At 46.5% G+C, this 24,553-nt stretch overlaps 1 protein-coding gene across 8 annotated transcripts in view; it reads right to left on the minus strand.

The window, feature by feature from the left end:
- Window positions 1-24,553, minus strand: part of TP53BP1 (tumor protein p53 binding protein 1) — an 848,450-nt gene that overhangs the window by 260,048 nt on the left and 563,849 nt on the right. For all 8 annotated transcript variants that reach the window (XM_069222604.1, XM_069222600.1, XM_069222601.1 and 5 more), the window contains one exon: window positions 23,651-23,803. In XM_069222604.1, the coding sequence (XP_069078705.1) occupies window positions 23,651-23,803 (153 nt within the window). The remainder of the gene's footprint in view (window positions 1-23,650; window positions 23,804-24,553) is intronic.

Raw genomic sequence — 24,553 nt, forward strand, 5'->3', positions numbered from 1 at the left:
GCAATCGGACAAACTGACACCATGGTTTGCTGTGGAACGCGCTCACAGAGCCGCGTCGGCTAAGCCTCCCCCGGAGCATCACCCAGAGCAATAATAGCTTGCTTTTTCAATTTCTGGGACCGAGACTGTATACTCCAAGAGACTCGCCACCAGGAGGACCTCCGCCGTCAGAATGCAAAAAACCCTAATCTTTCCTGACTACTTCAGGGATGTACAGACACGTAGGCGATCCCACGGGTCGGTAAAACACAAGCTAAGGGCGTTCCAAATCACCTGCATGCTTCTCTTTCCCTTTTGCCTGAAGGTGCTCCATGCCAGTAAAGTGCACTTCTTTGAAACTCCTGAAGTGGAATAGGAGTGAGTGACTGAGGAGCGTCGCCTGCAACAGGGTAGCTGTACCACCTCTCCCCTCGACAGACCCGCACCACACTGAAATGGGGCCCAATAGCAGAAATCCAGTCGACTGAAGGGATGCAGAACACGATCCCAAAGGAGGTGGACTAGAAGTGGGCGTTCATCCCGCTCGCCGAGCTTGGGTGTTCCCGAGCTGCAGTGACCACAGAGAGGGACCAAACTATCAAACCTGCAAGAAAGAAAAGGAGACAAAGCAAACCACCAAGACGAAAAAAGACTGAGTCAGACGTCAATAGTGTAAATGAGACATGCTAGGGCAGTTAATGTGTTGACAGGGCAGGGGATATCTCATCTATGGAGGGGTCCACCACTCCTCGCTAAGGGATCTTTAGTTCCTAGTTGGGGGTAACATGGGATGACAGATGCTTCTTCTGGTTGGGAGGGGAAGTGTAGAGTTGGGGGAATTTGGGAAAGGAGGGGGATGCTAGAGGGCACGACTGTTACGGTGCAGTTGCAGTTTCTTTTTTCTTGTTTTCAAAGTTACACACGCAAAACTACAAGGAGAAATCAGAGGGAACCCTGGCTTACCCAAAGGGAGAAAATCTTTACAGTGAAGCAGACAACTACACTTACAGACTCACCACATGTCATCGGTTAAGGTGGTCTTGTGGAATGTTAATGGGTTACTTGACAAAATAAAAAGGGTGGCAGTACTCCACCATGTGCAAGGGCTTCAACCATCTATTATATTTTTACAGGAAACACACCTATTGGGCACCTTTTGTCCCTTCCTGGCTCTTACGGGTTTAATTGAGTCTATCATGCAGGATTCGTACAAGGATCCCAGGGAGTTGTGATACCGCTGCGAAGGGGATTTCCCATAGTGGTGCACCAGACGTGGCTGGACCCAAAGGGCAGATATGTTGCATTAGCGGGTATGGTGGGAGGCCACCCTCTGAATTTGCTGGGTATCTACGCACCTCCCACAGAGCTGCAAGCTTTCTGGATGAATTGGCAGGGATGGTGGTCCAGATGCCCCATGATCATTGGAAGCGACATGAACGCAGTTATAGATCCAGTAGTGGATACTTCGGGGGCAGCCTCAGGGGTGAGATGTCAACGCTCAGCATCTTAAAGGCATTGGGTGTCCAACCTGGGTCTATGCGAGGTCTGGAGGACCTGGAACCCCCGCACTACACAGTACACACATACCTCAGCAGCACACCATACACAGGCGCATACTGAGGTAAAACAGGTCCGGATCCTTGCCTGGGGTATATCGGATCACGCCCCAATTCTCCTGACCATTGGTTCAACTGTCCAGTGGTTCAACTGTCCAGATGCAGCGTCCTATGTGGCGCCTTAACGCGTGGCTTTTACAGAATGGGGAATACGCTGAAAAATTGAAGACGGAGATCATTCAATATTTTGAGCTTAATGACGGGATAGTACGCACCAAAGCTATGCTATGGAAAACAGGGAAAGCCACCAGAGGCCGATCCAAGGGCCTCCTTCGCGGCACAAGAAAGGGACAGGCAAGCCCATGTTGCCCGACTGGAGGTCAAGGCACTTTGACTGGAGAGGTGCGTGGCAAAAAAAAAAAACAGGGGGCGGGTCAGCATAACCTGAACCTGGTGCGGGAAGAAATAAGGGCACACTCGTTAGAAACAGAGAAGCAACTATGGCGCAAGCGGGGGTCTATGGATGGGGGGATAAAAATAGTAAGCTGCTATACTGGCTGGCCACAAAACCTAATGAGGGGCGGGTGGTGTCAAAGGTGGCTGATGTAGCAGGGAATTCTTACGTCACACCTGTTGGAATAGCAGCCTCGTTTGCACAGTAGTATGTAGCACTAAATGCCGTGACCCCTAGGCCCCAGGTGGAGGTAGATAAGCCACTATTGAATGAGCTGACCTGCAGAGAATTCTGGTCCGGAAACGGAAGACATTGGATGACCCCCATCTGGCTAGAGGAGATAGAAGAGGCCATTTCAGCTTTAAAGACTGGGAAAACTCCAGGTCCGGACGGCTATCCCATGGAATTTTACTCTAGGTTTAAAGATCTCTGGGGACCTCGGGTGCTCGACCTATATGAAGAGGCATTGGAAGTGGGAGCATTCCCAGGTGTGCTGGACCAGACCACTATAGTGGTCCTGCCAAAGACAAGGCCTTCGTCCTTGTCCTGCGCAGACTATAGGCCGACATCACTGATCAATGGGGAGGTGAAGATATATGCCATGATTTTGGCGAACCGTCTGCGGAGGGTTCTTGGGTATGTGGTACACCCAGACCAATGTGGGTTTATGCCCAAACGTAGCACTAGACACTGTATAAGGTGGCTGAATGACGCGCTAGCATATAGACAAGTTCTTAAGGGCCACCTAGCATTGCTGTTAATAGACTTCGAAAAGGCGTTCAATAATGTGAATTGGCGATACATAAGGGAGGTACTCGTTAAAGCAGGATTAGGTGACAGATTCCGAAATATGGTAGATTTACTATATTGCCACCCGATGGCCAGGGTACTGATCAATGGGACAGTGTCAGAGGTGTTTCCTATCCGTAGGGGAACAAGACAGGGATGTCCGCTGTCACCTCTTCTCTTTGTGATGGCCATCGAACCTCTGGCTTACATGCTTTGAGAGGACCAACTGATAAAAGGCTAGTGCGGGCCTCGAGGGGAAGAAGATCGAGTGGCAATATACGCAGATGACGTGTTCTTATATCTGTCCAATATGTCAGAGAGTGGGCCCAGAAGCCTTTATCTCCTGAACCTGTTTGCAGAAGCGTCTAGATTGGTGATCAATCCAAAGAAATTGATATTGGTTCCACTGACTGTGTCCAGGGAAGCAATTGACTGACAGTCATAACTGCCAATTAGGCAGCTTAGTTTCACATATGTGGGACACAAAATAGCACTGGAACCCTCCCTTACTTGGACGCTTAAAGTCACACCACTTGTTCACAGAGTTAAGGCATACTTGAAGAAGTGGCATTCACTACCCCTTAACATCCTGGGGTGCACTGCCCTATTTAAGATGTTGGTGTTGCCACACTTTCTAATTATGCTTCAAAATCTTCCTCTACAATTACCATCCCAGTGGTTTAGAGAGATAGACACATTGGCGACTGCCTTCCTCTAGCAGCACAAAATAAGGCGTCCTAACAGAAATCTCTCTAGGCGAGGCACATACGAGGGAGGTTTGGGAATGTCCAATATATATTTTTACCACTTGGTAACCCAGGTTCTTGTGCTCCATGAGTGGCTTCTGGGAAGCTGGGCAGACCGGCCTACCGGCTGGAGATACATGGTTTGGGGCTGCCCCGCTTCACAGATCTCATGTATGGGGACACAGTCGCGCAGGACATTCTAGAGATAACGAGGATGGTATTCAAAGAGTGGATGGGGGTGCAGCGCCACACAGGGTGGTGGAAGAAGATGACACTCCAGAAACAGTTATTGAGAGGCACCTGGTTGAGGAAGGTGAGTGCCTTGGAGGGTTTCTCACGATGGGACGCAATTGGTGCAACTGTACTGGGAGATGTGTGGTCCGGGGAACATATGCAATCCTTTCAGGAGCTCCAACAAAGATACAAGATGTCACAAACACAATTTCATAAATATTTGCAGTTACGACACACACTGAGAGATCCCACATAACTGAGGCTACCTCATTCCCAGAATTCAGTCCCATGGAAGCTAAAGTAATGATGGGGGCATTGGGCATGGGCGGGGATCACCCAAATCTACAGCTCAATTGTATTAAATGCCTCAGAGACGCATCACTCCCTGAGATCTAAACGGGAGGCCTGGTTAGGGCCAATGGAGGTGTAGGACTGGGAGACGCCTTAATCGTGCAGCGAGTGCTTGCCATATCGAATAAACTGAGGCTAGTACAACTATATTTCCTGCATTGTGCATATCTAACTCCAAATCGCAAACACCGCGCAGGACTCAGGACCACGCCCCAGTGTGGGCGTTGCGGCGGATCCCGAGCGGACTTCTTCCATATGGTATGGTCTTGTCCCACAACTGTGCAGTAATGGGAGCACGTGTTGTCAACGCTTGCCACGGTGGTTGGCCAGACTCTGGCGATGTCTCCAACGATGGTTCTATTGGGAGTGATGGAGGGGATGGGGGGCACCCAAGCAAATAGCCAACTGGTGGGCACAGCGCTTATGGTTGCAAAGAGAGAGACTCCAAGTCACTTGTCAGCGAGCAGGGCCCCCCCCCCCGGTTGTGCAATAGAGGAGGGGAGTGGACTAGTGTTCCCAAATGGAGAAGCCTGTCTACAAGGCAAGGAGATGCCCCCCAAAAATACAACAAACTTTTGGCTAAATGGATAGATGGCCAAGGACTTGATGTGGTGGACAACCTGTAGAATGTTCTATTTATGTACTAAATACATGAATATGAGCCTCATTTACAGGAATGCTTGGGGTGGTTGGGCATGTCGGGGAAGAAACAGTATGCAACACTGTATTAACCTGCTGTGTAAAACAAATACAATTTGGTTATTAAAAAAAAAAAAAAAACACAAAGACACACGTTTGACAAGCTCAGCCTTAACCCTTTTTTGCAACAATGGAAGTAGAAGGCAGCAGCTCTACACATAGCATAGCTGCTAGGTTTACCAGTAGTCCTCGTTTTATAATGGGATAAGCAAGACAAGAAGTACCAGAATGCAAAGAAAATATCCAGACTGCAGCAGCTAGTCGCACATGGAGCTAGGAACCTTGGCAGGGCTGTGGTGAAGGGATATCTGTCTTGGTCCATGCTGAATATGATATTGGTTCTGATGAATGTGTGAGACACACCATGCTTGTGCTCCTCATCTAACCTCAGAAAACCACAACAAGTATTTCATGTAATGGAATACATCAGGACACTAGGATAGATGTAATTTAAAAAAATGTACTATCCAGCACATCCATAAGAGCTGGTCACTCTAAGTTGCATCTCTCAATGACAAGTGAGATCTGCTTTATGCAGTCCTCTTATCCTTCACAAGGCACAACCATTAATTTGTGAATAATTGTTTGACAGGCTCTAACATGTCATCTTGCAGTTACTTAAGAGCCCTGGAGGTAGAATAAGCAGCTAGAAATGCCAAGACAAAGTTGTAGCCACACAATCACAGTGAACAGAGAATGTGTGTGTATTAAAGAGTATATCTTGAGAGGCAATGCTATCTCACTAGTGGCCTATGATCTATTCCAGGTGGCTGTGCACAATTCATCCAGTAACCATCCACAATGAAGCATCCATCCAGTAACCTGCAATGGCAATAAAATACCATATTACATATGTGACCCTTCATCTATTTTTTATATTACATCCTTATTTTGGGTAGTTAGTTTGAAAGATCTGCCTTATTCAAAAGTGCATCTAACAGCAAGCACTGATTGGAACTAAAATGTTTAGGTTTACAGTTCATGAACAAATTACTATTAAAACAGTGTACAATGGAAACAACCAGTGGATGTTTGCAATTGTGTGGCTGTAGCATTTACCACATAATTACTGATTTACCCTCTTTCCCGCATGATTTGCTACATAATTTCACAAAAAGCATTTCTGTTTCAAAAGGCTGAAAAAGATACTATTGGAAATGTGCAGCATAACTTGCCTTTTATGCTACACAGTTCAGATAACCTTGCCATGTAATCCTAGTGGCCCTGGGCATGGCAACACCCTAGAGAGTTGTTTGTGGGCTGTCATTGAGACTGAAACCTGTATTTCACAAAGAACCATTCAATATTTCCCATATTTCATGGTTCCTTGTGCAAAATAAGGGTTTTATACTACTGTATTTGATGTAATACTATCACCCAAGAATGAGAGATAGATAGATATGGACAGGTTTATATTAAGAGATAGATGTTTTTCGTGTAGATACATATCTTTTTTGTCTCTTTCTCTTGCCATCTTTCTAAACTTCTAACTCTCTATCTTTCTATGGCTCTCCTTGTCTTTCTGACCTTAGGTCTCCTGTATTTTGCTGTCCCCTGTGTATCATTCGCCACCTCTCCCTCTCTCTAGCTATTGTCATCTCTCTCCACTTATCATTCTCTGCCTCTCTCGTGGTTTTTATCTCACTTAATCTTTATTTTGTGTCTCTCTGCCATTTCATGTCTCTCTTGATGTTTCTTCACCTCATAGCCTTTTTGCCTTTTCATGCTTTCTCTCTTCTCTAAACTTTCCCAATCTCTTCATCTTTCTGTTGCTCCCTGTCTTTATTTCCTTGATATTCTCTGGCTCTCCTTGTCTCTCTATGTTCTCATCTCTCCCTACCTTTATCTGACATTGTCTCCGACCATCTTTATCTTTCTTCTCTTTTTGTTTGTCCCTGTCCCCACCTTCTCTCTCTTCCTCGCTATCTATCCCCATCTTTCACGGTCTTTCTGCTTCTGCTTGTCCATGGCCATTTATAATATCATGGAATGGGTGTCTTTTGCAGTCAGGTAACTAGTTGAACCACATGGGAAGGCACGCCTTTTAGGTCTCCTAGAGGGTCCTAGGTAGATACAATTCCTCGGTCCCTTGCAGGCCTACCAGTGCTATGATATGCACAACAGAAATACGATATATCTTGATGTACAACACTTTAAAGATTTTTGTTTTTTTAAACAATTTCTTTGAAGTTGGTGCATCATTATACCTTACTGAAGAAAGAAAGTAAGAATAAAAAAAAAGAACGATTTACATGATTGTGCTCTATCCTGCGAATGCTTCATGTGTTAAGCAAATTCATTCCCTCTTACATATTCCTAAACTTTTGCATGCCCTATTTCTTCAGGCACTGCTCTGTATTCAACAGCTTTTCGGACATTCCATTTGGACCTAGCTGAATTCTCTTTATTTGGTTTCCAGGTCATGTGTATGTGCCTGCCTCAATTCATTTTATATGGTCATGGTCTTTTGTTTAGTCATTTATTTTAATTAAAGGAAGAGTTTGTAGCTGGAGGATCCTTCAGGCCTCCATTCAGTATTGCTCATCATTAAGGTTGAGAGCCATGTGAAAGGTGGGGTAAGGCTGTGGCACTAAAGCATGAACATAAATGGCTACTGCAAGTAAAAATACTCAGCAAGGCAGGAATACATCTGTGTTGTCCTAATTTTCCTAATGCACGTTGAGGAGTGTAATCTAAGAAGTCATCTGTGATGTGATGTAAAGGTTTAATATAATCACTGAGGACATCCATAACAGTAGATGGTCTGAACCTTTTTAATCATTCATACTACCCCCAGACCATCCCCATAATGCGGCCAGTCTCATGTCTTTATTCTCCTTTCTGTGATCAGGTATGTACGGAGACCCCTTGAGACCGCTGCAACATATAGATTATTGCTTTGAGCTTCTGACAAAGCCAACTCAGTCTTCAAACCCATTGCATTGCAAATGCTTGTTATTTTTGTTTTTGAGGAGAATCCCCAAATCTTCTCTATACCTGAATTTAAATTATATCCACTATTGGCTATTGTAAGTGCCCAAAAAAGCTTTGTCACGTATAATCTGCTCACAACCTTAGGCAAACATCCTATGGTGGAATCACCAAAGTTGCCTTAAAATGTTTTGACCAGGGTGACTGACCTAACATGCTATATGTGCATCACTGCACAATAATGGACCCAAAACTGTTTACTATCCTTTCTTACCCCATAAAACTCTAATTTACAATGATATTAATTTTTGACTTAACATGCGTTAAAAGACATATGGTCTGATTAGGACATTGGCGGTCCTCAGACAATGGCGGTCCGACTGCCACATTACGAGGTTGGCGGGCAGACCCGCCAACCTACCACCCTTCCCCATCAGGACCTTCGATCCCGACGGGCTGACGACGGGTGCAGGTTGTAATCAGTCAGGGCGGTGCTGAAGTCAGCGTCCCCTGCTGATTATAACCTTGTTCTCCACCAGGCTTTTCATGGCGGTACAACCACCATGAAAAGACTGGCAGAGAAAGGGTGCATGGGAAGTGCAGGAGTGGCATGGGAAGTGCATGGCCCCCCTGCCCAGCACCTTCGAAATGCTGTGTAGACAGTGCACATTTCAAAGGTGCTGGTGAACCCTGCGTGCAGCAGCACTGCCACCTGCTCAGTTATGAGCTGGTGACAATGCTGCCGTAGCTTTCCACTGTGCTGATTGGCGGAAACCTTGGTTTCCATTGGCCAGCCCAGTAGAAAAGTTGTAATGGGGCCGCCTGCCAAACTCTTAATTGGCCCCATCATTTGTCACATATTTTAGCCAAAAACCCTCAGGGGGGTGATCAGAAAATATACAGTCTGCTTTGAAATCCCATAAATACACCTAAATTAAGTATTGCTTAATGTTGTTAATACAAGGACCATGCCCCCAGACGAAATTTCCCTGGATATGGCGCTGCATGAAGATGAACCATTTGTGATTCAAAATGTACTGAAAAAGGCAGATTCTGTATACACTATCTTATGTGGAAAGAAATTGAGTGCTAAAGATGAAAGGACTCGTCCCCAGCACTGCCCTGATTGTGCTCAGGATGAGGACGTTTTTTCATTGCACCTGCCCCTGTGAATCTCTCTGATATACATAACAAAATAATGTATTTCTCCTCCTGCATGTGGTATTTCCCATTCTTGAGTTTGAGGAGTTGTTAACCTCTACAGATCTTTGTGATTCGTTTATCATGAATATATTGTCACTATTTCTTTATCTGCAAAGATCTCTTATGCCTGTATCCACGATTGTAGACAAAATGAGTCTAGCTGTCTCGCATAGCTAAGGGTCACTGGTTTCGAATGACATGCTGGAACAGCTAGACTGCTAGAGGACATATGATAAAAAAATGTACTCCCCAGTGTACCAACTAATCAGTGAACTTCCAAACAGTCTAGAGATTTATTTGAGTCTGCTACGGACAGACTGGCGTGATCAGCCCAGTTCTGAATCCCAGGAAGTTGAAATAGCCACAAGGGATTTTTTTCCTCTGCATTATCACGTGTGTGGCAGATGCATGGGGGGCACCTATCACAGGACCTCACTCCCACCTGCAATATTTTTTCTTTTTTTTTTTTTTTGCTTATCCTTGCGTAACATTTTCAGCGGATTCCTTTGATGGCATATTGTTGGAGTTTCCCTCCATTTTATTGCTGGTGTGGTAAACTTTAATATATAGAGATTTTTCTATTTATTGTGTGCCCTGCAGTGTGACATAATTTTTAAAACTGCTATTGTCAGTGTTTGTTGGTAGGAGGTGTCTGCTACTGTGAATTTTGTTTTTTTTTATTGTGGAAGGTAAGAATCTGTGTTTTATTTATGTTCTTGTTTGGTAAGCTAGTGTTGATACTGGCTGCCTATGACTGTTATTGGGCCACAGCCCCTGTTTATTTAATACCCCAGGGAGCCTACAAGGCCTAGTGATTGTTACACATTTGCCTGAACACTGCTAAATGTATTTTTAGTGTGCGTTGTTCGTTTCAATGTTTATATTTCCTGCTTTCCACTTTGTAGTACTTTTTGTTTCTGTGGTGGTGTTAGTGCCCAGATCTGCTGCTGTGCACGTCTGGTGTTTATGTGTGTACTTTGTGTTGTAACTATAGTATTGCTGTCAATCAGCACACATCTTCCGCATACATGTGGGAATTCCCACACAGGGAGTTTCTTGTTAATGTGTTAAGTGCTTGTAACAGTTATTGGCACTGGTGGTCGCTTCACGGTCTGTGCCTTTACAGGGGACATCATCATTTTCTACTGTACTGCAGCCAATGAAAGAGGGAATGTTTGGGTGCCCCTCTGGATTCAAGGTTGTATCCATGTTGAAAACTTGCGGGTGCCTTCCTTCTAATAAATGTTTCTGATTTGTTTACAGGACGCCAGAGTTCAAATTTTAATGTGTTTGTTTTTTCCCTTCCACATGGGTATTGGTACCCCAAGTATCAGGCACTCATAGGGGGATAGGATTATAGTTGCATTATAGTTCATTATGAGGTTGTTATAATGATGCCCATAGAAGGTGCAAAAAACCTTTTCAAATCTGTAATTATTAGGTCTCTGGGAACTACCTCATGGTGTTCCGCTAAATGTTTATATAGAACTAACATATTTCAGGATTGTGTTTTACGATACTTTGAAGGTGAGGAGGCAGCACTGGCTGAGGGGTTCTTTTAGATGATGTTAGTACTGGGCCACACCACTAGTATAAGTGTGCCTTGGTTTAATGCTGACTAGCCATGGGTAATGGAGTTTATCTGGTGGATGTCCCCTTGCTTTTCAGTTGGTCCACTTATAAGATGTAATGGCACTGGAAGGAGTTGTAGGAAAGAGATAAATACTTTATGCACTGTATTCTGAAGTTCAAAATATTATAACATATTCTCCATTTTCTTTTTCCAGCAATATTGGCTAAAGTTTGTGGGTAGTATATTATGCAGGAGTGTTCTTACTGGTAGGATTCAATTTTCAATTCTCCCCATTCTTCTGTACTTACTTTACTTTTTGTTGAATTATTGATACTGATTTTATTACATGCGTCTGTTTTTCTTCTTTAAAGTTTGCCCATTTGTTGGTGACTTCTTTACTATGACTTTCAATCACGGTATGACAGATGCTGAGGTGGCCAAGATCCTGAACGAGTCCAATATAGAGACTGTTTCAGAAGCAGATAATCTTGCAGAAGGTTCCGGCACTGCCTACACTGTTAACACAGAATCTTCTGATAATTCATATAATTGATATCTATGAACAGCACGTCTACAATTGGTCTTCAGCATAAAGAAGGTGCTGCAATACCGACTGATCAGTGAGTAGATCAGCAGGCCAGTACGTCTGGTACTGTGTCTCTAGTGGCAGATGAAGGCTGGTTTGCCACTAAAGGTTCCAGTCTGCCTAGCCATGTTTACTGATGCGAATGGATGAATAGTAACCAATTATTTCCCATACATCTTTTTAGTTCTAGGATCATCTTTTCCTGGAAGAAATAGTTCAGCAGATTAATTTGTACACTGAACCATTTTTTGCAGCACAACTGCAGCCTCGTTCCCAAGCAACTCATTGGAAACCAACCAATTTTGGTGAAATGAAGTTTTGGGGACTCACTTTGCTGACGGGGACCACCTAGATCATGATAATCGTCTTAAAACGTGGCCACTGCTGAATCACATTATAGAGTGTTGTTCTACCACATATATTCCTAATCAGAACATATCTGTGGAGGAGTTTCGAAGAGATGTACAAGGGAAAGCGGGTGCTTAGGGAGTACTGATATGTGACTGTGCTATTTAACACAGAATTGTAGAGAGGGTAGTGGCAAAGTTTCCATTATCTATCCTCCTGATTACCCACCATCTTTGGGGGGACTGTGAAAAAAACTGATATCTCACCATTTGTTCTTGGACAATGTTTACACTTGATTAGAGCTGTTCAAAGAATTGTACAGATCTGAAACTGTGGCTTGCTGCCAACTGCAAAGAATTTCCCAAACAGCTAGCAAAATATGAACCCTGAGCTTTGCAGTGCAGTGAGCTGCTTGCTCTAAAAAATCATGACAGACGAGATGGCCATATGATCACTAACACATGTGTTAAGAGTATGTTACCTGTTACCATTTGGGTAAGGCTGAGGAAGCCTAGAAACCAACATGCCTCTGGGGGTTGGATATAGTGGATCAAAGGCTGCATGTGGCCTTACAATGCTCTACATAAGTGTAGGAAAGTGCCACTGTTAGCATGGTTACCCCCCACTTTTTGCCTAATGTTGATGCCAACTTTGATTGAAAGTGTGCTGGGATCCAGCTAACCAGGCCCCAGCACCAGAGTTCTTTCCCAAAATCTGTAAATTTGTTCACACAGTTGGCACATCCCTGGTACACAGTAAGTCCCGTATAAAAGGTACCCATGGTAACAAGGGCCCTTGGACTAGGAAGACCAAGACTTCCACAGGGGGTGACCCAAAGAAAGGGGTCACAAAGCCTCCACAGAGGAACGGTGGTGAGACACCTTAGGACAAAAACAAAGTGTCTTCACAGGGGCCCCAAAAACCTGCTCAGGAGGGTGGGCCGTGAGCCTCTTTGCAGTCCACAAATGGGTATAAGGGTTAAAACGTTGATCCCAAGAAGGTCTGGTGTCCCAACTGTAGACAGCATGGACACCAAACTGGAGACATGGCCTGTCCCAAAAGAATCCCCCTAGCACTACTCCAGTTAGTACTGGAATAGCTACTCTCCAAGTGGGATCAACAGTGGGCCCAGAGCAAATCAGGGTCCACACTGAAGCTACTCTAGTCTCTGAGGGAGGGAGGGATATAGCCACACTGGGTGCCTCGCCTCCTAACATGCAAAAATACAGGCAGCAGCTGTTAATCAATGGGACAAAAGTAGAAGCCCTGAGAGATACAGGTGCAACGTCACCATGGTGACAGAGAAACTGGTTTCACCAGGACAGTATTTGGCCGGACAAACATATCCAGTTACCAATGCTGACAATGTAACTAAAGTCCATCCCATGGCAATGGTGACTTTAGCATGGGGAGGGGTAATTGGCCTGAAACAGTAGTGGGGTCTTCTGCAATCCCAGTGGAATGCTTGCTAGGTAATGAACTGAAGTCCTCAGCCTGGGCTGAGGTAGAGCTCAAAACCTGTGCAGCCATGCTGGGGATCCCTGAACTGGTGTGTGCGAAAATTAGAGCACAAAGCAGAGCATAGGGTAAAAAAGAAGTGTTGGAGCCTGGAATAATGGCCCAACCTTCCAAGAGAAAAGGTAAGAGGACTGGGGGACCAACCTCTGAACAGCACAAGAAACAAGACCTCTCTTCTCAAGAAGATGTCTTATCCCCTGAAAGAACTGAGTCCATGAAGCTGGAGCCTTATTAGGTGGAGCTCTTGGGCCCAGGGGGACCCTCAAGGGAACAGCTGTACCAGGAACAAAATACTTGTCCCACTCTTGAAGGCCTGAGGAAGAAGGCTGCTGCACAGGAGAAGGGAGATGTCAGTGGCTCCCACAGGATCTATTGGGAAGATGGACTCATTTACACTGAGGCCAGAGACCCCAAACCTGGTGCAACCAGGAGAGAGGCAGTGCCTCAAGTGTTTACAGAGTTTATCCTAATTTTTGCCCATGACATCCCCCTAGCTGGGCATTTGGGACAACCAAAACGTGGAGCAGACTTGTCAACCACTTTCATTGGCCCAATTTGTCCAAAGAAGTGAAGGAGTTTTGTAGCTCCTGTGTTACCTGTCAAGCCAGTGGCAAGACAGGTGGCCACCCAAAGGCTTCCCCTCATTCCACTTCCTGTGGTGGGGGTTCCCTTTGAAAGGGTTAGTGTGGACATTGTGGGTCCACTTGAGCCACCCACAGCCTCAGGGAACCAGTAAATACTGGTGGTAGTGGATGATGCTACCAGATACCCTGAAGCGATTCTCCTTAGGTCTACTACAGCTCCTGCAGTAGCCAAGGCCCTGATTGGTATTTTTACCAGAGTGGGTTTTCGTAAGCAGGTGGTTTCTGACAGATGTACAAACTTCATGTCAGCTTACCTAAAACACATGTGGAATGAGTGTGGGGTGAATTACAAATTCACCAGACCATATCATCCACAAACCAAAGGACGTGTTGAGAGATTCAACAAGACATTGAAAGGCAGGATCATGGGGCTCCCTAAGAAACTCAAAAGGATATGGGATGCCCTCCTGCCATGCCTGCTTTTCACCTACACAGAGGTGCCACAGAAGGGAGCAGGGTTTTCCCCCTCTGAGCTTCTGTTGGGCCATCCTGTAAGGGGACCACTGGCACTTGTTAAAGAAGGCCGTGAGGGAACTCTCTATTAGCCTAAACAAGATGTGGTGGACTATGTGCTTCACCTCTGCTCTAGGATGGCTGACTACATGGAAAAGGCATCCAAAAACCTCCAGGCCAGCCAACAACTCCAGAAGTTGTGGTATGACCAAAAGGCAGCACTGGTAGATTTCCAGCCAGGGCAGAGAGTTTGGGTTCTGAAGCTGTGGCTCCCAGGGCACTTTAGGACAGATGGAGTGGCCATTATCCATTACTAGAGAAAAAGAGTCAGGTAACCTACTTGGTGGACTTTGGCACTAGCAAGACACCCAAGAGAGTGATCCATATTAACCGCCTGAAACTCTACAATGATAGGGCATACGCAACCATGCTGATGGTTACTGATGAGGATCACGAAGAAGAGAGTGAACCTCTCCCTGACCTCCTCTCAACTAACCCTGAGGATGGGTCAGTAGATGGAGTTGTCTATTCAGACACCCTCTCTACCCAACAGTAAGCTGACTGCAGGCAAGTCCTACAGCAGTATGCTGAGCTCTTCTCTTTGACCCCTGGTAAGACACACCTGTGTACCCATGAAGTGGACACGGGACAGTTTACATGTCAAAACCAAAATTTATAGACAGTCTGCCCAAGTCAAAGAGAGCATCAAAGTGGAAGGCCACAAGATGCTGGTGTTAGGATTGATTGAGCACTCTGAAAGTCCCTGGGCTAGCCCAGTGGTCTTAATCCCCAAATCTCATACCAAAGATGGCAAGAGAGAAATTAGGTCCTGTGTGGACTATAGAGGGCTCAACTCTGTCACCAAGACAGATGCACACCCTACACCTAACTTAACTGCAGGGTACTGGCAAATTAGGATGGCACCTGGAGCAAAGGAAAAGCATTCTTTACACCTGATCGGCATTATTTATTTATTGTTATGCCCTTTGGCTTAAAGAATGTCCCTGCCACCTTCCAAAAGTTGGTGAATCAAGTCCTTGCTGGCTTGGAGTTCCTTAGTGCACTATATCTAGATGATATGTCTGTCTTTAGCTCCAGCTGGCAAGGTTACCTGATCCACCTAGGGAAGGTTTTGCAGCTCTTGAAATCAGCAGGCCTCTCCATTAAAGCCTCTAAGTGGCAAATAGGGCAGAGCACAGTTGTATACTTGGGCCACCTTGTAGATGGAGGCCAAGTGCAACTTTTACAACCTAAGATCCAGACAATTTTGGACTGGGAAGCTCCAATAACCCAGACTCAAGTCAGGGCATTCCTTGGCTTGACTGGTTACTATAGGAGGCCTGTGAAGGGGTATGGATCCATTTTTACTCCCCTCACAGAACTGACCTCAAAGAAGATTCCCAAAAAGGTAAATTGGACTCTTGAGTGTCAAAAGACCTTTAACACCCTGAAAGAGGCAATGTGCTCAGCACCAATTCTCAAAGCTCCAGATTATTCTAGGCAGTTCATTGTGTAGACAGATGCCTCTGAACATGGGACAGGAGCAGTCCTGTCCCAAACCAATGATGATGGCCTTGACCAGCCTGTTGCTTTCATTAGCAGGAGGTTACTCCTCAGGGAGCAGTGTAGGAGTACCATTGAGAGGGAGGCCTTTGCTGTGGTTTGGTCCCTGAAAAAGCTGAGACCATACTTGTTTGGTACTCACTTTACTGTTCAAACTGACCACAGACCTCTCAGGTGGCTAATGCGAATGAAAGATGAGAACCCTAAACTTTTGAGGTGGTCCATTTCCCTACAGGGAATGGACTTTTTGCAGGAGCACAGACCTGGGACTACCAATGCAGATGGCCTTTCCAGGTTCTTCCACTTAAATAATGAAGACTCTCCTGGGAAAGGTTAGTCTCATCCTCTTTCGTTTGGGAGGGGGTTGTGTAGGAAAGTGCCACTGTTGGCATGGTTACCGCCCCCCCCATACTTTTTGATTAATGTTGATGTCAACTTTGATTTAAAGTGTGCTGGGATCCTGCTAACCAGGCCCCAGCATCAGTGTTCTTTCCCAAAATGTGTACCTTTGTTCCCACAACTGGCACATCCCTGGCACACAGCTAAGTCCCTTGTAAAAGATACCAAGGGCCCTGTGACCAGGGAAGGTCACCAAGGGCTGCAGCATGTATTATGCCACCCTAGAGGACCCCTCACCAAGCACATGTACAATGCCTGTGTGTGCTGGTGGGGAGAAAAAGGCTAAGTCGACATGGCACCCCTCTCAGGGTGCCATGCCCACAAGCCACCGACTGTGGCATAGGTAGGACACCCCTCTAGCAGGCCTCACAACCCTACAACAGGGTGCACTATACCACAGGTGAGGGCATGGCTGCATGAGCAATATTCCCCTACAGTGTCTAAGTCCATTCTTAGACACTGTAAATGCAGATTAGCTATACTGAGTATATGGTCTGGGAGTTTGTCATTACGAATTCCACAGTTCTATAATGACTTCACTGAACACTGGGAAGTTTGGTATCAAACATCTCAGCACAATAAACCCCTACTGATCCCAGTGTGGGATTTACTGAAAAATGCACCCAGAGGGCATCTTAGAGATGCCCCTTGTATGTCAGCCAACTTGCTAGATTAGGACTGACTGGTCTGTGCCCACCGGCCACTTTCAGACAAGTTTCTGACCACATGGGGTGAGAGCCTTTGTGCTCTTGGTGGTCGAAAACAAAGCCTGTCCTGGGTAGAGGTGCTTCATACCTCTCCCCTGCAGGAACTGTAACACCTGGCAGTGAGCCTCAACGGCTCAAGCCTTGGGTTACAGTGCCCCAGGGCACACCAGCTAGTGGAGTTGCCCGCCCTCCGGACAAAGCCCCACTTTTGGCAACAAGTCCAGTGGGAACATTAGGGAAAACAGGGAGGAGTCACCACCCCAGCTAGGACCACCAATAAGGTGTCCAGAACTGAGGTGACCCACTCCCTGCAGAATCCTCCATCTTAGTTTGGAGGACAGGGAACAATAGGGTTAGGATTGTGCCCCCCTCCCTAAAGGGAGGGAGGCACAGGAAGGGTGCAGCCACCCTCAGGGACAGTAGCCATTGGCTACTGCCCTCCGACCCCTGTAACACCCCTAAATCTTGTATTTGGGTGTAAGTAATCTTCAGTTAGATAGAGTCTCTACCAGATAATGCGTTACCAAAAGTAACTTGTTCATCAGACTTCTAGCTGCAGATTCCTTACCTTTGAATAGATACCCAAGCCATAACCTCCTGGCGGTGGGCTGCGGATACTTCTCCTTACACTAAGAAATCCTGTAGGACTGAACGGGCAAAGTGCCTGTCTCTTCCTACCTTACTGTCCAGCCAGTAATGCTTTGCAAACATGTGCAAAGATGCCCACGTTGCCACCTGACAGATCGCCAGGACTGGTACGCCCGAGCTAGTGCAGTGGTAGCAGCTTTGCCCCTGGAAATGAGCTCACAAGCCCTGAGAAGGCTGCTTCCTGGCCAATGCATAGCAGATCTTGATGCAGAGAACTACCCAGCGCGAAATGGTTTGCTTCTGCACTGCCCGACCCTTTTTTGCTGTAACGTACCCCACAAAGAGTTGGTCATCCACCCAGAAATCTTTTGTGTGGTCAAGGTAGAACAACAAGGCTCTTTTTGGGTCCAGTTGATGGAGTTGCTCCTCTTCCTTGGAGGGATGTGGTGGAGCAAAGAAGGTGGGCAGGGTGATTTTCTGACCCAGATGAAATGGGGTCACTACCTTGGGGAGGAAAGAGGCACGAGTTCTGAGAATCACCTTGTCTGGATAGATAGTTAGATATGGTGGCTTTGATGACAGAGCTTGCATCTCACTCACCCTCTTGGCAGATCTTATTGCCACTAAGCAGGCTGTCTTGATGGTGAGCAGCCGGAGCGGACAGTTGTGCAAAGGCTCGAAGGGAGCACATATCAGAAATGTGAGGACCAGATTTAAGTCCCATTGGGGCATAACAAAGGGTGTAGAGGGAAACATATGTACAAGCCCTTTGAGGAATCTGTGTACAATAGGGGATTTAAACAAAGAAGGCTCATTAGGCAGCTGAAGATAGCCATTGATATTCCACAAGGGAGAACCCTCCTGAGCAAGGGAAAGAATGAAGAGAAGAATATCAGAAAGAGAAACAGAAAGAGGATTAATAGACCTTTCTGTACAATAATATACAAAGCGTTTCCAAAGGCATGCGTATACCGTTTTAGTGGAGGGATGCCTGGCTGCCAAAATAACTTCGGGAGGAAGGTCAAAAGCCATCAACTGCCACCGCTCAATCTACATGCATGGAGGCGCAGAGTTGACAGGTTCAGGTGCAGAACTCTCCCCTGCTGCTGCAACAGAAGATCCTCCCGAAGGAGCAGCCTGATCAGAGAATTGATGCTCATTTTGAGAAGCTCGGGATACCAGACTTTTCGTGCCCGATCTGGAGCCACTGGGATGACTTGGGCCCAGTCGTTCTTGATTTTGGTATGGGCGGAAAATCATACAGGAGGCCTGAACTCCACTAGTGAGGAAAAGCGTTGCCGAGCGATTGCCGCCTTGGAAACTCCAATGAGCAATACTGCTTATATTGCGTCTTCTCTGTAGAGGCGAACAGACCTAACCAAGGCTCTCCCCACTGCTGAAAGAGTCCTTGCGCCACCTCCGGATGGAGATACCATTTGTGATCCGCTAGGTATCAACGGCTCAGTTTGTCTGCCTTGGTGTTCAGAGAACCCGCCAGGTTTATGCCCTGCTGTTCCAGCCATGTCCAGAGACGCAGAGCCTCTTGACAAAGAGTCCATGACCCCACACAGCCCTACTTGTTGCAGTACCACATTGTGGTTGTGTTGTCCATGAACACCTGCACTATCTTCGCTTTCACAACATGAAGAAACGCTTTCAATGCCAGTCAGATTGCCCGCAGCACCAACAAGTTGATATGGAGTGCAGATTCCTACGGAGACCGGAGGCCTCTGATCTTCACCTCTCCCCGATGGCCGCCCCATCCCAGAATTGACGCATCTGTCACTACTGTGAGATCTGTCTGGGGAAGGGAGAGGAGCCTGCCTCTGACCTAATCGGAGTTCACTAACCACAGGTCTTTTGCAGTTCACTCCGATATCTGAACCGTGTTGGTAAGATTTCTCTGATGCTGTGCCCACTGGAACTTTAGGTTCCACTGCAGAGCCTTCATATGCCATCTGGCACGTTTGACTAAGTGTCTCTGAGAGACAGCAGGTTTGGACACTCCAGTGCTCAAAACTGTTGACATCGCACATAACGTGCAAAGGGGAATATATCGAGCAAAAGTTCTCCCCATTCTTGGAAGAGACATCGGGCCACCTCTGGATTCAACCGCTATTCATGATCATCAAGGCATGGATGGCTAAGTTACTCTGCCATGGCATTCAAGATCTCGCCAGGTGCTGAAGGACCAAGATGTTAGCCTGATGTTTCGGCAATGCCCAGAGGCTCAAGGTCCACAACCATATTCCACCCTGTTTGTTGCAATACCACATGGCAGTAGTGTTGTCCGTGAACACCTGGACTAGCCTTCCCTTGATAGATTAGAGGAAGGCTTTCAATGACAAGCAGATGGCCTTCAGCTCCAGAAGATCGGTATGGAGCTGAGTCTCCGTCAGAGACCAGAGTACTCTCATCTCCACCTTTCCCAGGTGGCCACCCCAACCCAGAAGTGATGCATCGGTCACCACCATCAGATCTGGATGGATAAGGGAGAGTGGTTTGCCACTGACCACATCACGGTTCATCAACCCTGATTGCAGGTTTTTTTGCAGTCTCCTCCAAAACCTGGAATAGGTTGGAGAGATCCCCTGGTGCTGTTCCCACTGGAACTTCAGATCTCACTGCTGAGCCCACATATGCAACCTGGTGTGTTTCACCAGCAGGATGCAGGAGCCCATCAGACCCATTACCTTCAGAGTTAGTCTCACTGAGATCCAAGATTGAAGCTGAAACACTGGAATCATAACCCTAAATTCACGTTCCTTTAAACGCAGAACTGCACTGTGTGCAGAATGGCTCAGATGAAAGGGGGTATCTGAGAAGGATGTAGATAATGGAACCCTGCAAGTGCAGGAGGTTCACCGTAATCTGGAGGTGGATGATGACTGCCTAAGGTGAGCCCGCCTTCAGGAGCTAGTCATCAGGGTAGAGAAAGACTGAGACCCCAAACCTCCAAAGATGTGCTGCAACCACCGTCATCACTTTTGTTAACACCCGATGGTACTGGTGAGACCAAAAGGAGCAGAATGAAAGGGAAATGCTCCTGTCCCACTTTGAACCACAGGTAACACCTGTGGGCCCGTAGGAAAGGAATGTTGAAACATGCACCCTGCACGTCCAAAGCTATCATCCAATCTCCGGGATCCAGGACAGACAAGCCCAGGGTGAGCATTTTGAATTTCTCCTTTTGTAGGAAGGCTTTGAGAGGGATTAGATCTAGGATAGGGCTGAGGCCTCAATCTTTTTTTGGCACCAGAAAGTAGTGGGAATAGCAACCACAACCTACTGCTGATGCAGGTATCCTCTTGATGGTGCTTTTGTCCAAAATAGCCTGTACCTCCTAATGTAGCAAGGAGAGGTGGCCCCCTGTCAGTTGGTCTCAAACAGGTGCCAAGAGTGGCAGGATAACCTAGTTGTAAAATTTGAAGCACCCACTTATCTAAAGCTTTTGCACACCATTTGGGAAGGTGGTGCCTGATTCCGATGTTACCAAAGCCATGGAAGAGATGAAAGGAGGAGTGCAGCTGGTGCTATGTCAGGGAGGATCCCAACGACCTGACCCTGACCAGACTCTCCTTAAAGTGCTTGAACGCTGTTATCAGCCTTATTGCTGAACAGGCAAGAGCCATTGAAAGGCATGTCTTTTAGAGACGACTGGATGTCCCTTAAGAAGCCAGCTGATCTCAGCCAGGTGCAGTCTGTCCAACACACAACACATTGTGAACTTTGCTGCGTCCCGGCCATCAAGAATGGCCTGTTTCAGTATGGTCCACCGAGACCATGGGCAGCATCTGCACAACTGCACCCCACAAGGTGTGGGTGTATCAGTCCAAGAGGCATGCAGTATTCTCTGACCACAATGCTAGGTTGGTGGAAGAAAAATGTCTCAGCCTCTTGGATTCCCTGTCCAGAGTAGTGGCAGGAAACACACTAGATCTGATTATTGGCAGCCCAGGATGCACCACCAGACTCTTGTAGATCAGGTGCTGGGTAAGGAAAGCTGTATCCCCAGGAGCTGAGCAGTGACAATGAACAACCATCCTGTGCAGTGGAATACCTGTGTAGGGCTTGGCCGAAGCCCCCAGGAGGATGACCATGAGGGTTTTATGAGGAAGCAGAGGTTACGCAAAAGATAGCCACGGTTTAAATACCTCTATCAAGACGTTGTTCTTGACCTGGAACGAAGGAAGCTGCAGGACAAGGACCTCTGCTGCCCTCCTCACCACCATGTCAAAGGATGCGTCTTCCTTCGTAGCAGGTCCCGGAGCTGAGTGCTAGCGTCTCATACCAGGTCTCCTCATGGTCCGAGTGTGCCTGTTCAACAAATGGGTCCTGGAACTAGTAGCCGTCCTCATTGCAACACCCAAAATCCAAATCTGAGCCGGATCTGTCAAGGGGCAAGGGCAATGTGCCTGAACTGGACAGTCAACGTGTTCCAGTTGGGGTCAGAGTCAATGTTGAATATCGCTGAGGCAGCAGAGTTTCAGAGTCCAACAGAAGAATGAGTTGGAGCAGTTGGGCGGCAGCGGTGACATCGGGAGGACTTGCTCCAGCATAGGTCTCTGGGCTGGAGTCAAACAGGACCCGGGGAAGATCCAGAGGGCCCAGCAGGCATCAGGAGCAGGCTCGCCAGCTGTATCCCTAGGGCCCAGAAGCGCACCAGAGGAAGTCGATGGCAGAAAGTTGGAGTGGATGGTCTGATAGTCTTAGTATTACTAAGTTGGGCAGGTGTCGCTCAGGGTCCCGTCAATTCGGGGCGGCATGGAGCAGACCCAGCCTTTGGCTCTGCGGGGTGAATGCAGGAGTGGGGCCTAGAAGCACAAGGTCAAGTGAGGGAAGTCAAAAAACGCATCAACTTCTTTTTATGCCTCTTGGACTTAACCGACTTTGATGACAACAACTTCAATTTTGAAGACAACCGATCAAGAGACAGACTCCATACCTGGGCCTGAGATCACCCTCTGGATCGGGAACGAAGCAGTGCCTTCTTGTGCTTTATGGCTTGCTTTTATATCGCCTTTGGGTGCACTGACCGACAGTCCACACAGACTCTGTAGCCGTTGTCCGACCCCAGACAAGCAAAGACGGACCAACAGGGATCAGAAACCGACATCTGTTTGTGACATTACCCACAAGGCTTGAAACCCGTAGGTTTGTTCGGGGACATGTCCATAACACACGGAGACCAATAGCTCAAAAACAGTCAACACAAAGCTTGGAAAGGTGGTCAAAAAATAACCAGGGTAGCTCTCTGGATCCAGCCTTTTAGTGTAGAAAGAGAGGAACTTATGTCAGCACGCCAGGATGGAGCTTTATAGCCACTGCATGTCACTTCAGACGCGGATGGCAGTGAGCAGAGGTACTGCTCAAGATTTTCCAGATCCAGTCTCAAGCCTAGGGAATATTCTAAGATGAGGAACTTATGGTTAGAAGTCTCTATCAGAAATCAATTATTAATCAGGAAACACCAACAGAAAAGCTGAGCCACTGACAACTTCCTCAGTAGGAGATAAGACCTGCTAAGAATGCTTCTGTTACCAGATATTCTACTTCTTTATTCCTTTGACTGCTTATATTCATACTTTACCCTGGCCATGGCCTCATTCCAGTTCCGGCCTTACTCCCCTTTGTCCACTAGCAGAGCTCCCTTGGTTCTTTTTCCTCCTTATCTTGTAGCCCTCTTCTGACCCATGCTGTTTTAACTAATTCCATTCCTAGTTGTATGAAGCTATGCTTGCTGGAGTTCCCTCTGGCTAAGTCCACTCATATTTACGTGTATCAGATGCCTATCATTCTCAAAAGCAATTTGTCACAATTTGTCTGAAGTTGCTTTTGGGGTTACAGATTATCAGCACCAGTGCATTCTGGATCAGGGAGGTCACTTGGGAAGTTTAGCAGTGGGATGAGGAGTGAATTGTCTAGTACACAGATTCACATTGCACCAGAACAACATTTTCTGATTATTGCTCGTCTAGTTTAAGCTCACTTGGAATCACTGCAACTTCCCTAATCCACGAAAGGAGTTGAAGGGGGACCCCCTTAGTGTCCAGTCTGAAACATAGGAGTAGGGAGGTGCCTTCTTGAATCCACTGCTGAACAAATATCTGTCTCCAGTCAAAAGAACCAGAATGATTCCATATAAAATCAGCAAATCAAATAGTATCACAGTGTTTCTATTCCTGGTAATCACACCATTACCTCTACATTGTTATTTTTTTTATCCATTACAGAGTTACCAGGTGAAAAGTGAAGGGCTCCATACTTGATAGTACACTAAAGAAAGATTTAATGCCATCACACACCCACACAAATGACAGATGCATTACCTCAACTACTTTCCGCTCCACCTCTTCACCATTCACATAGTACACATCGGTGATGACTCGAGTGACAACTGTACGAACTTCACGAACTGTCCTCACATGACGGTGATGACTTCGGCCTGGATTGAGCCGCTGAGCCTCAAACTCTTCCTCTACCTGAGTTTAACATGGACAATAACGAATACATTTAAAGGAAGCATACATTGTACTCCATACATAGAATATCATTTATATACTATCACAAAATAGATTATGAACCTGTATCAATGGTTCTTAAGCATCTGTATCTTCTATAGATTCACACTTTTCTGCATAGATGAGTATCCAAACCAATGTATTTAATTTCATTAAAAGCATTAGTTAATTATATGCATCTTTTGGGACTAAGGGCTTGATTTAGAACTTGGCAGAAGGGTTAACTCCGTCACAACGGTGACAGATGTCCTGCCCACCGAAATCTAAATCCCATTATTTCCCATCTAAATCAGGCCCTAAATCGCCAACTGTTCCTCACGAGATTGCAGAGTGCATAAACCCTAATTTTCCAAGCACCATATCTCAGATTAAGTTTGGTAAAGACAACGCATACCAAGACCAAGACAGAGAGGTAGGGAGGGCTGACATGTGTTATCTTAGGGACAGATGTTTCCTTATCTCCAGTATATAAAATCCCATGGATTAAGGGCCTGATTTAGATCTTGGTGGTGACAGCGCCAAGCCGCGTCAATGGTGGACCTGAAAAGACCATCAAGCCATCTGTGTTCTGCCCGCCGTACTTAGATGATACAGCTGTGCAAGCAGAATGACTGGCAACGGATTTCTGACGGGGGGAGATGGTGACGGGACTCAATGGACTACGTACAATGGCAGGGGCGATAGAAGAGAGGTAAGTGACACACACACTGC

The sequence above is a fragment of the Pleurodeles waltl genome, chromosome 3_1 (assembly GCF_031143425.1).
Source record: "Pleurodeles waltl isolate 20211129_DDA chromosome 3_1, aPleWal1.hap1.20221129, whole genome shotgun sequence".
NCBI lineage: Eukaryota > Metazoa > Chordata > Amphibia > Caudata > Salamandridae > Pleurodeles > Pleurodeles waltl.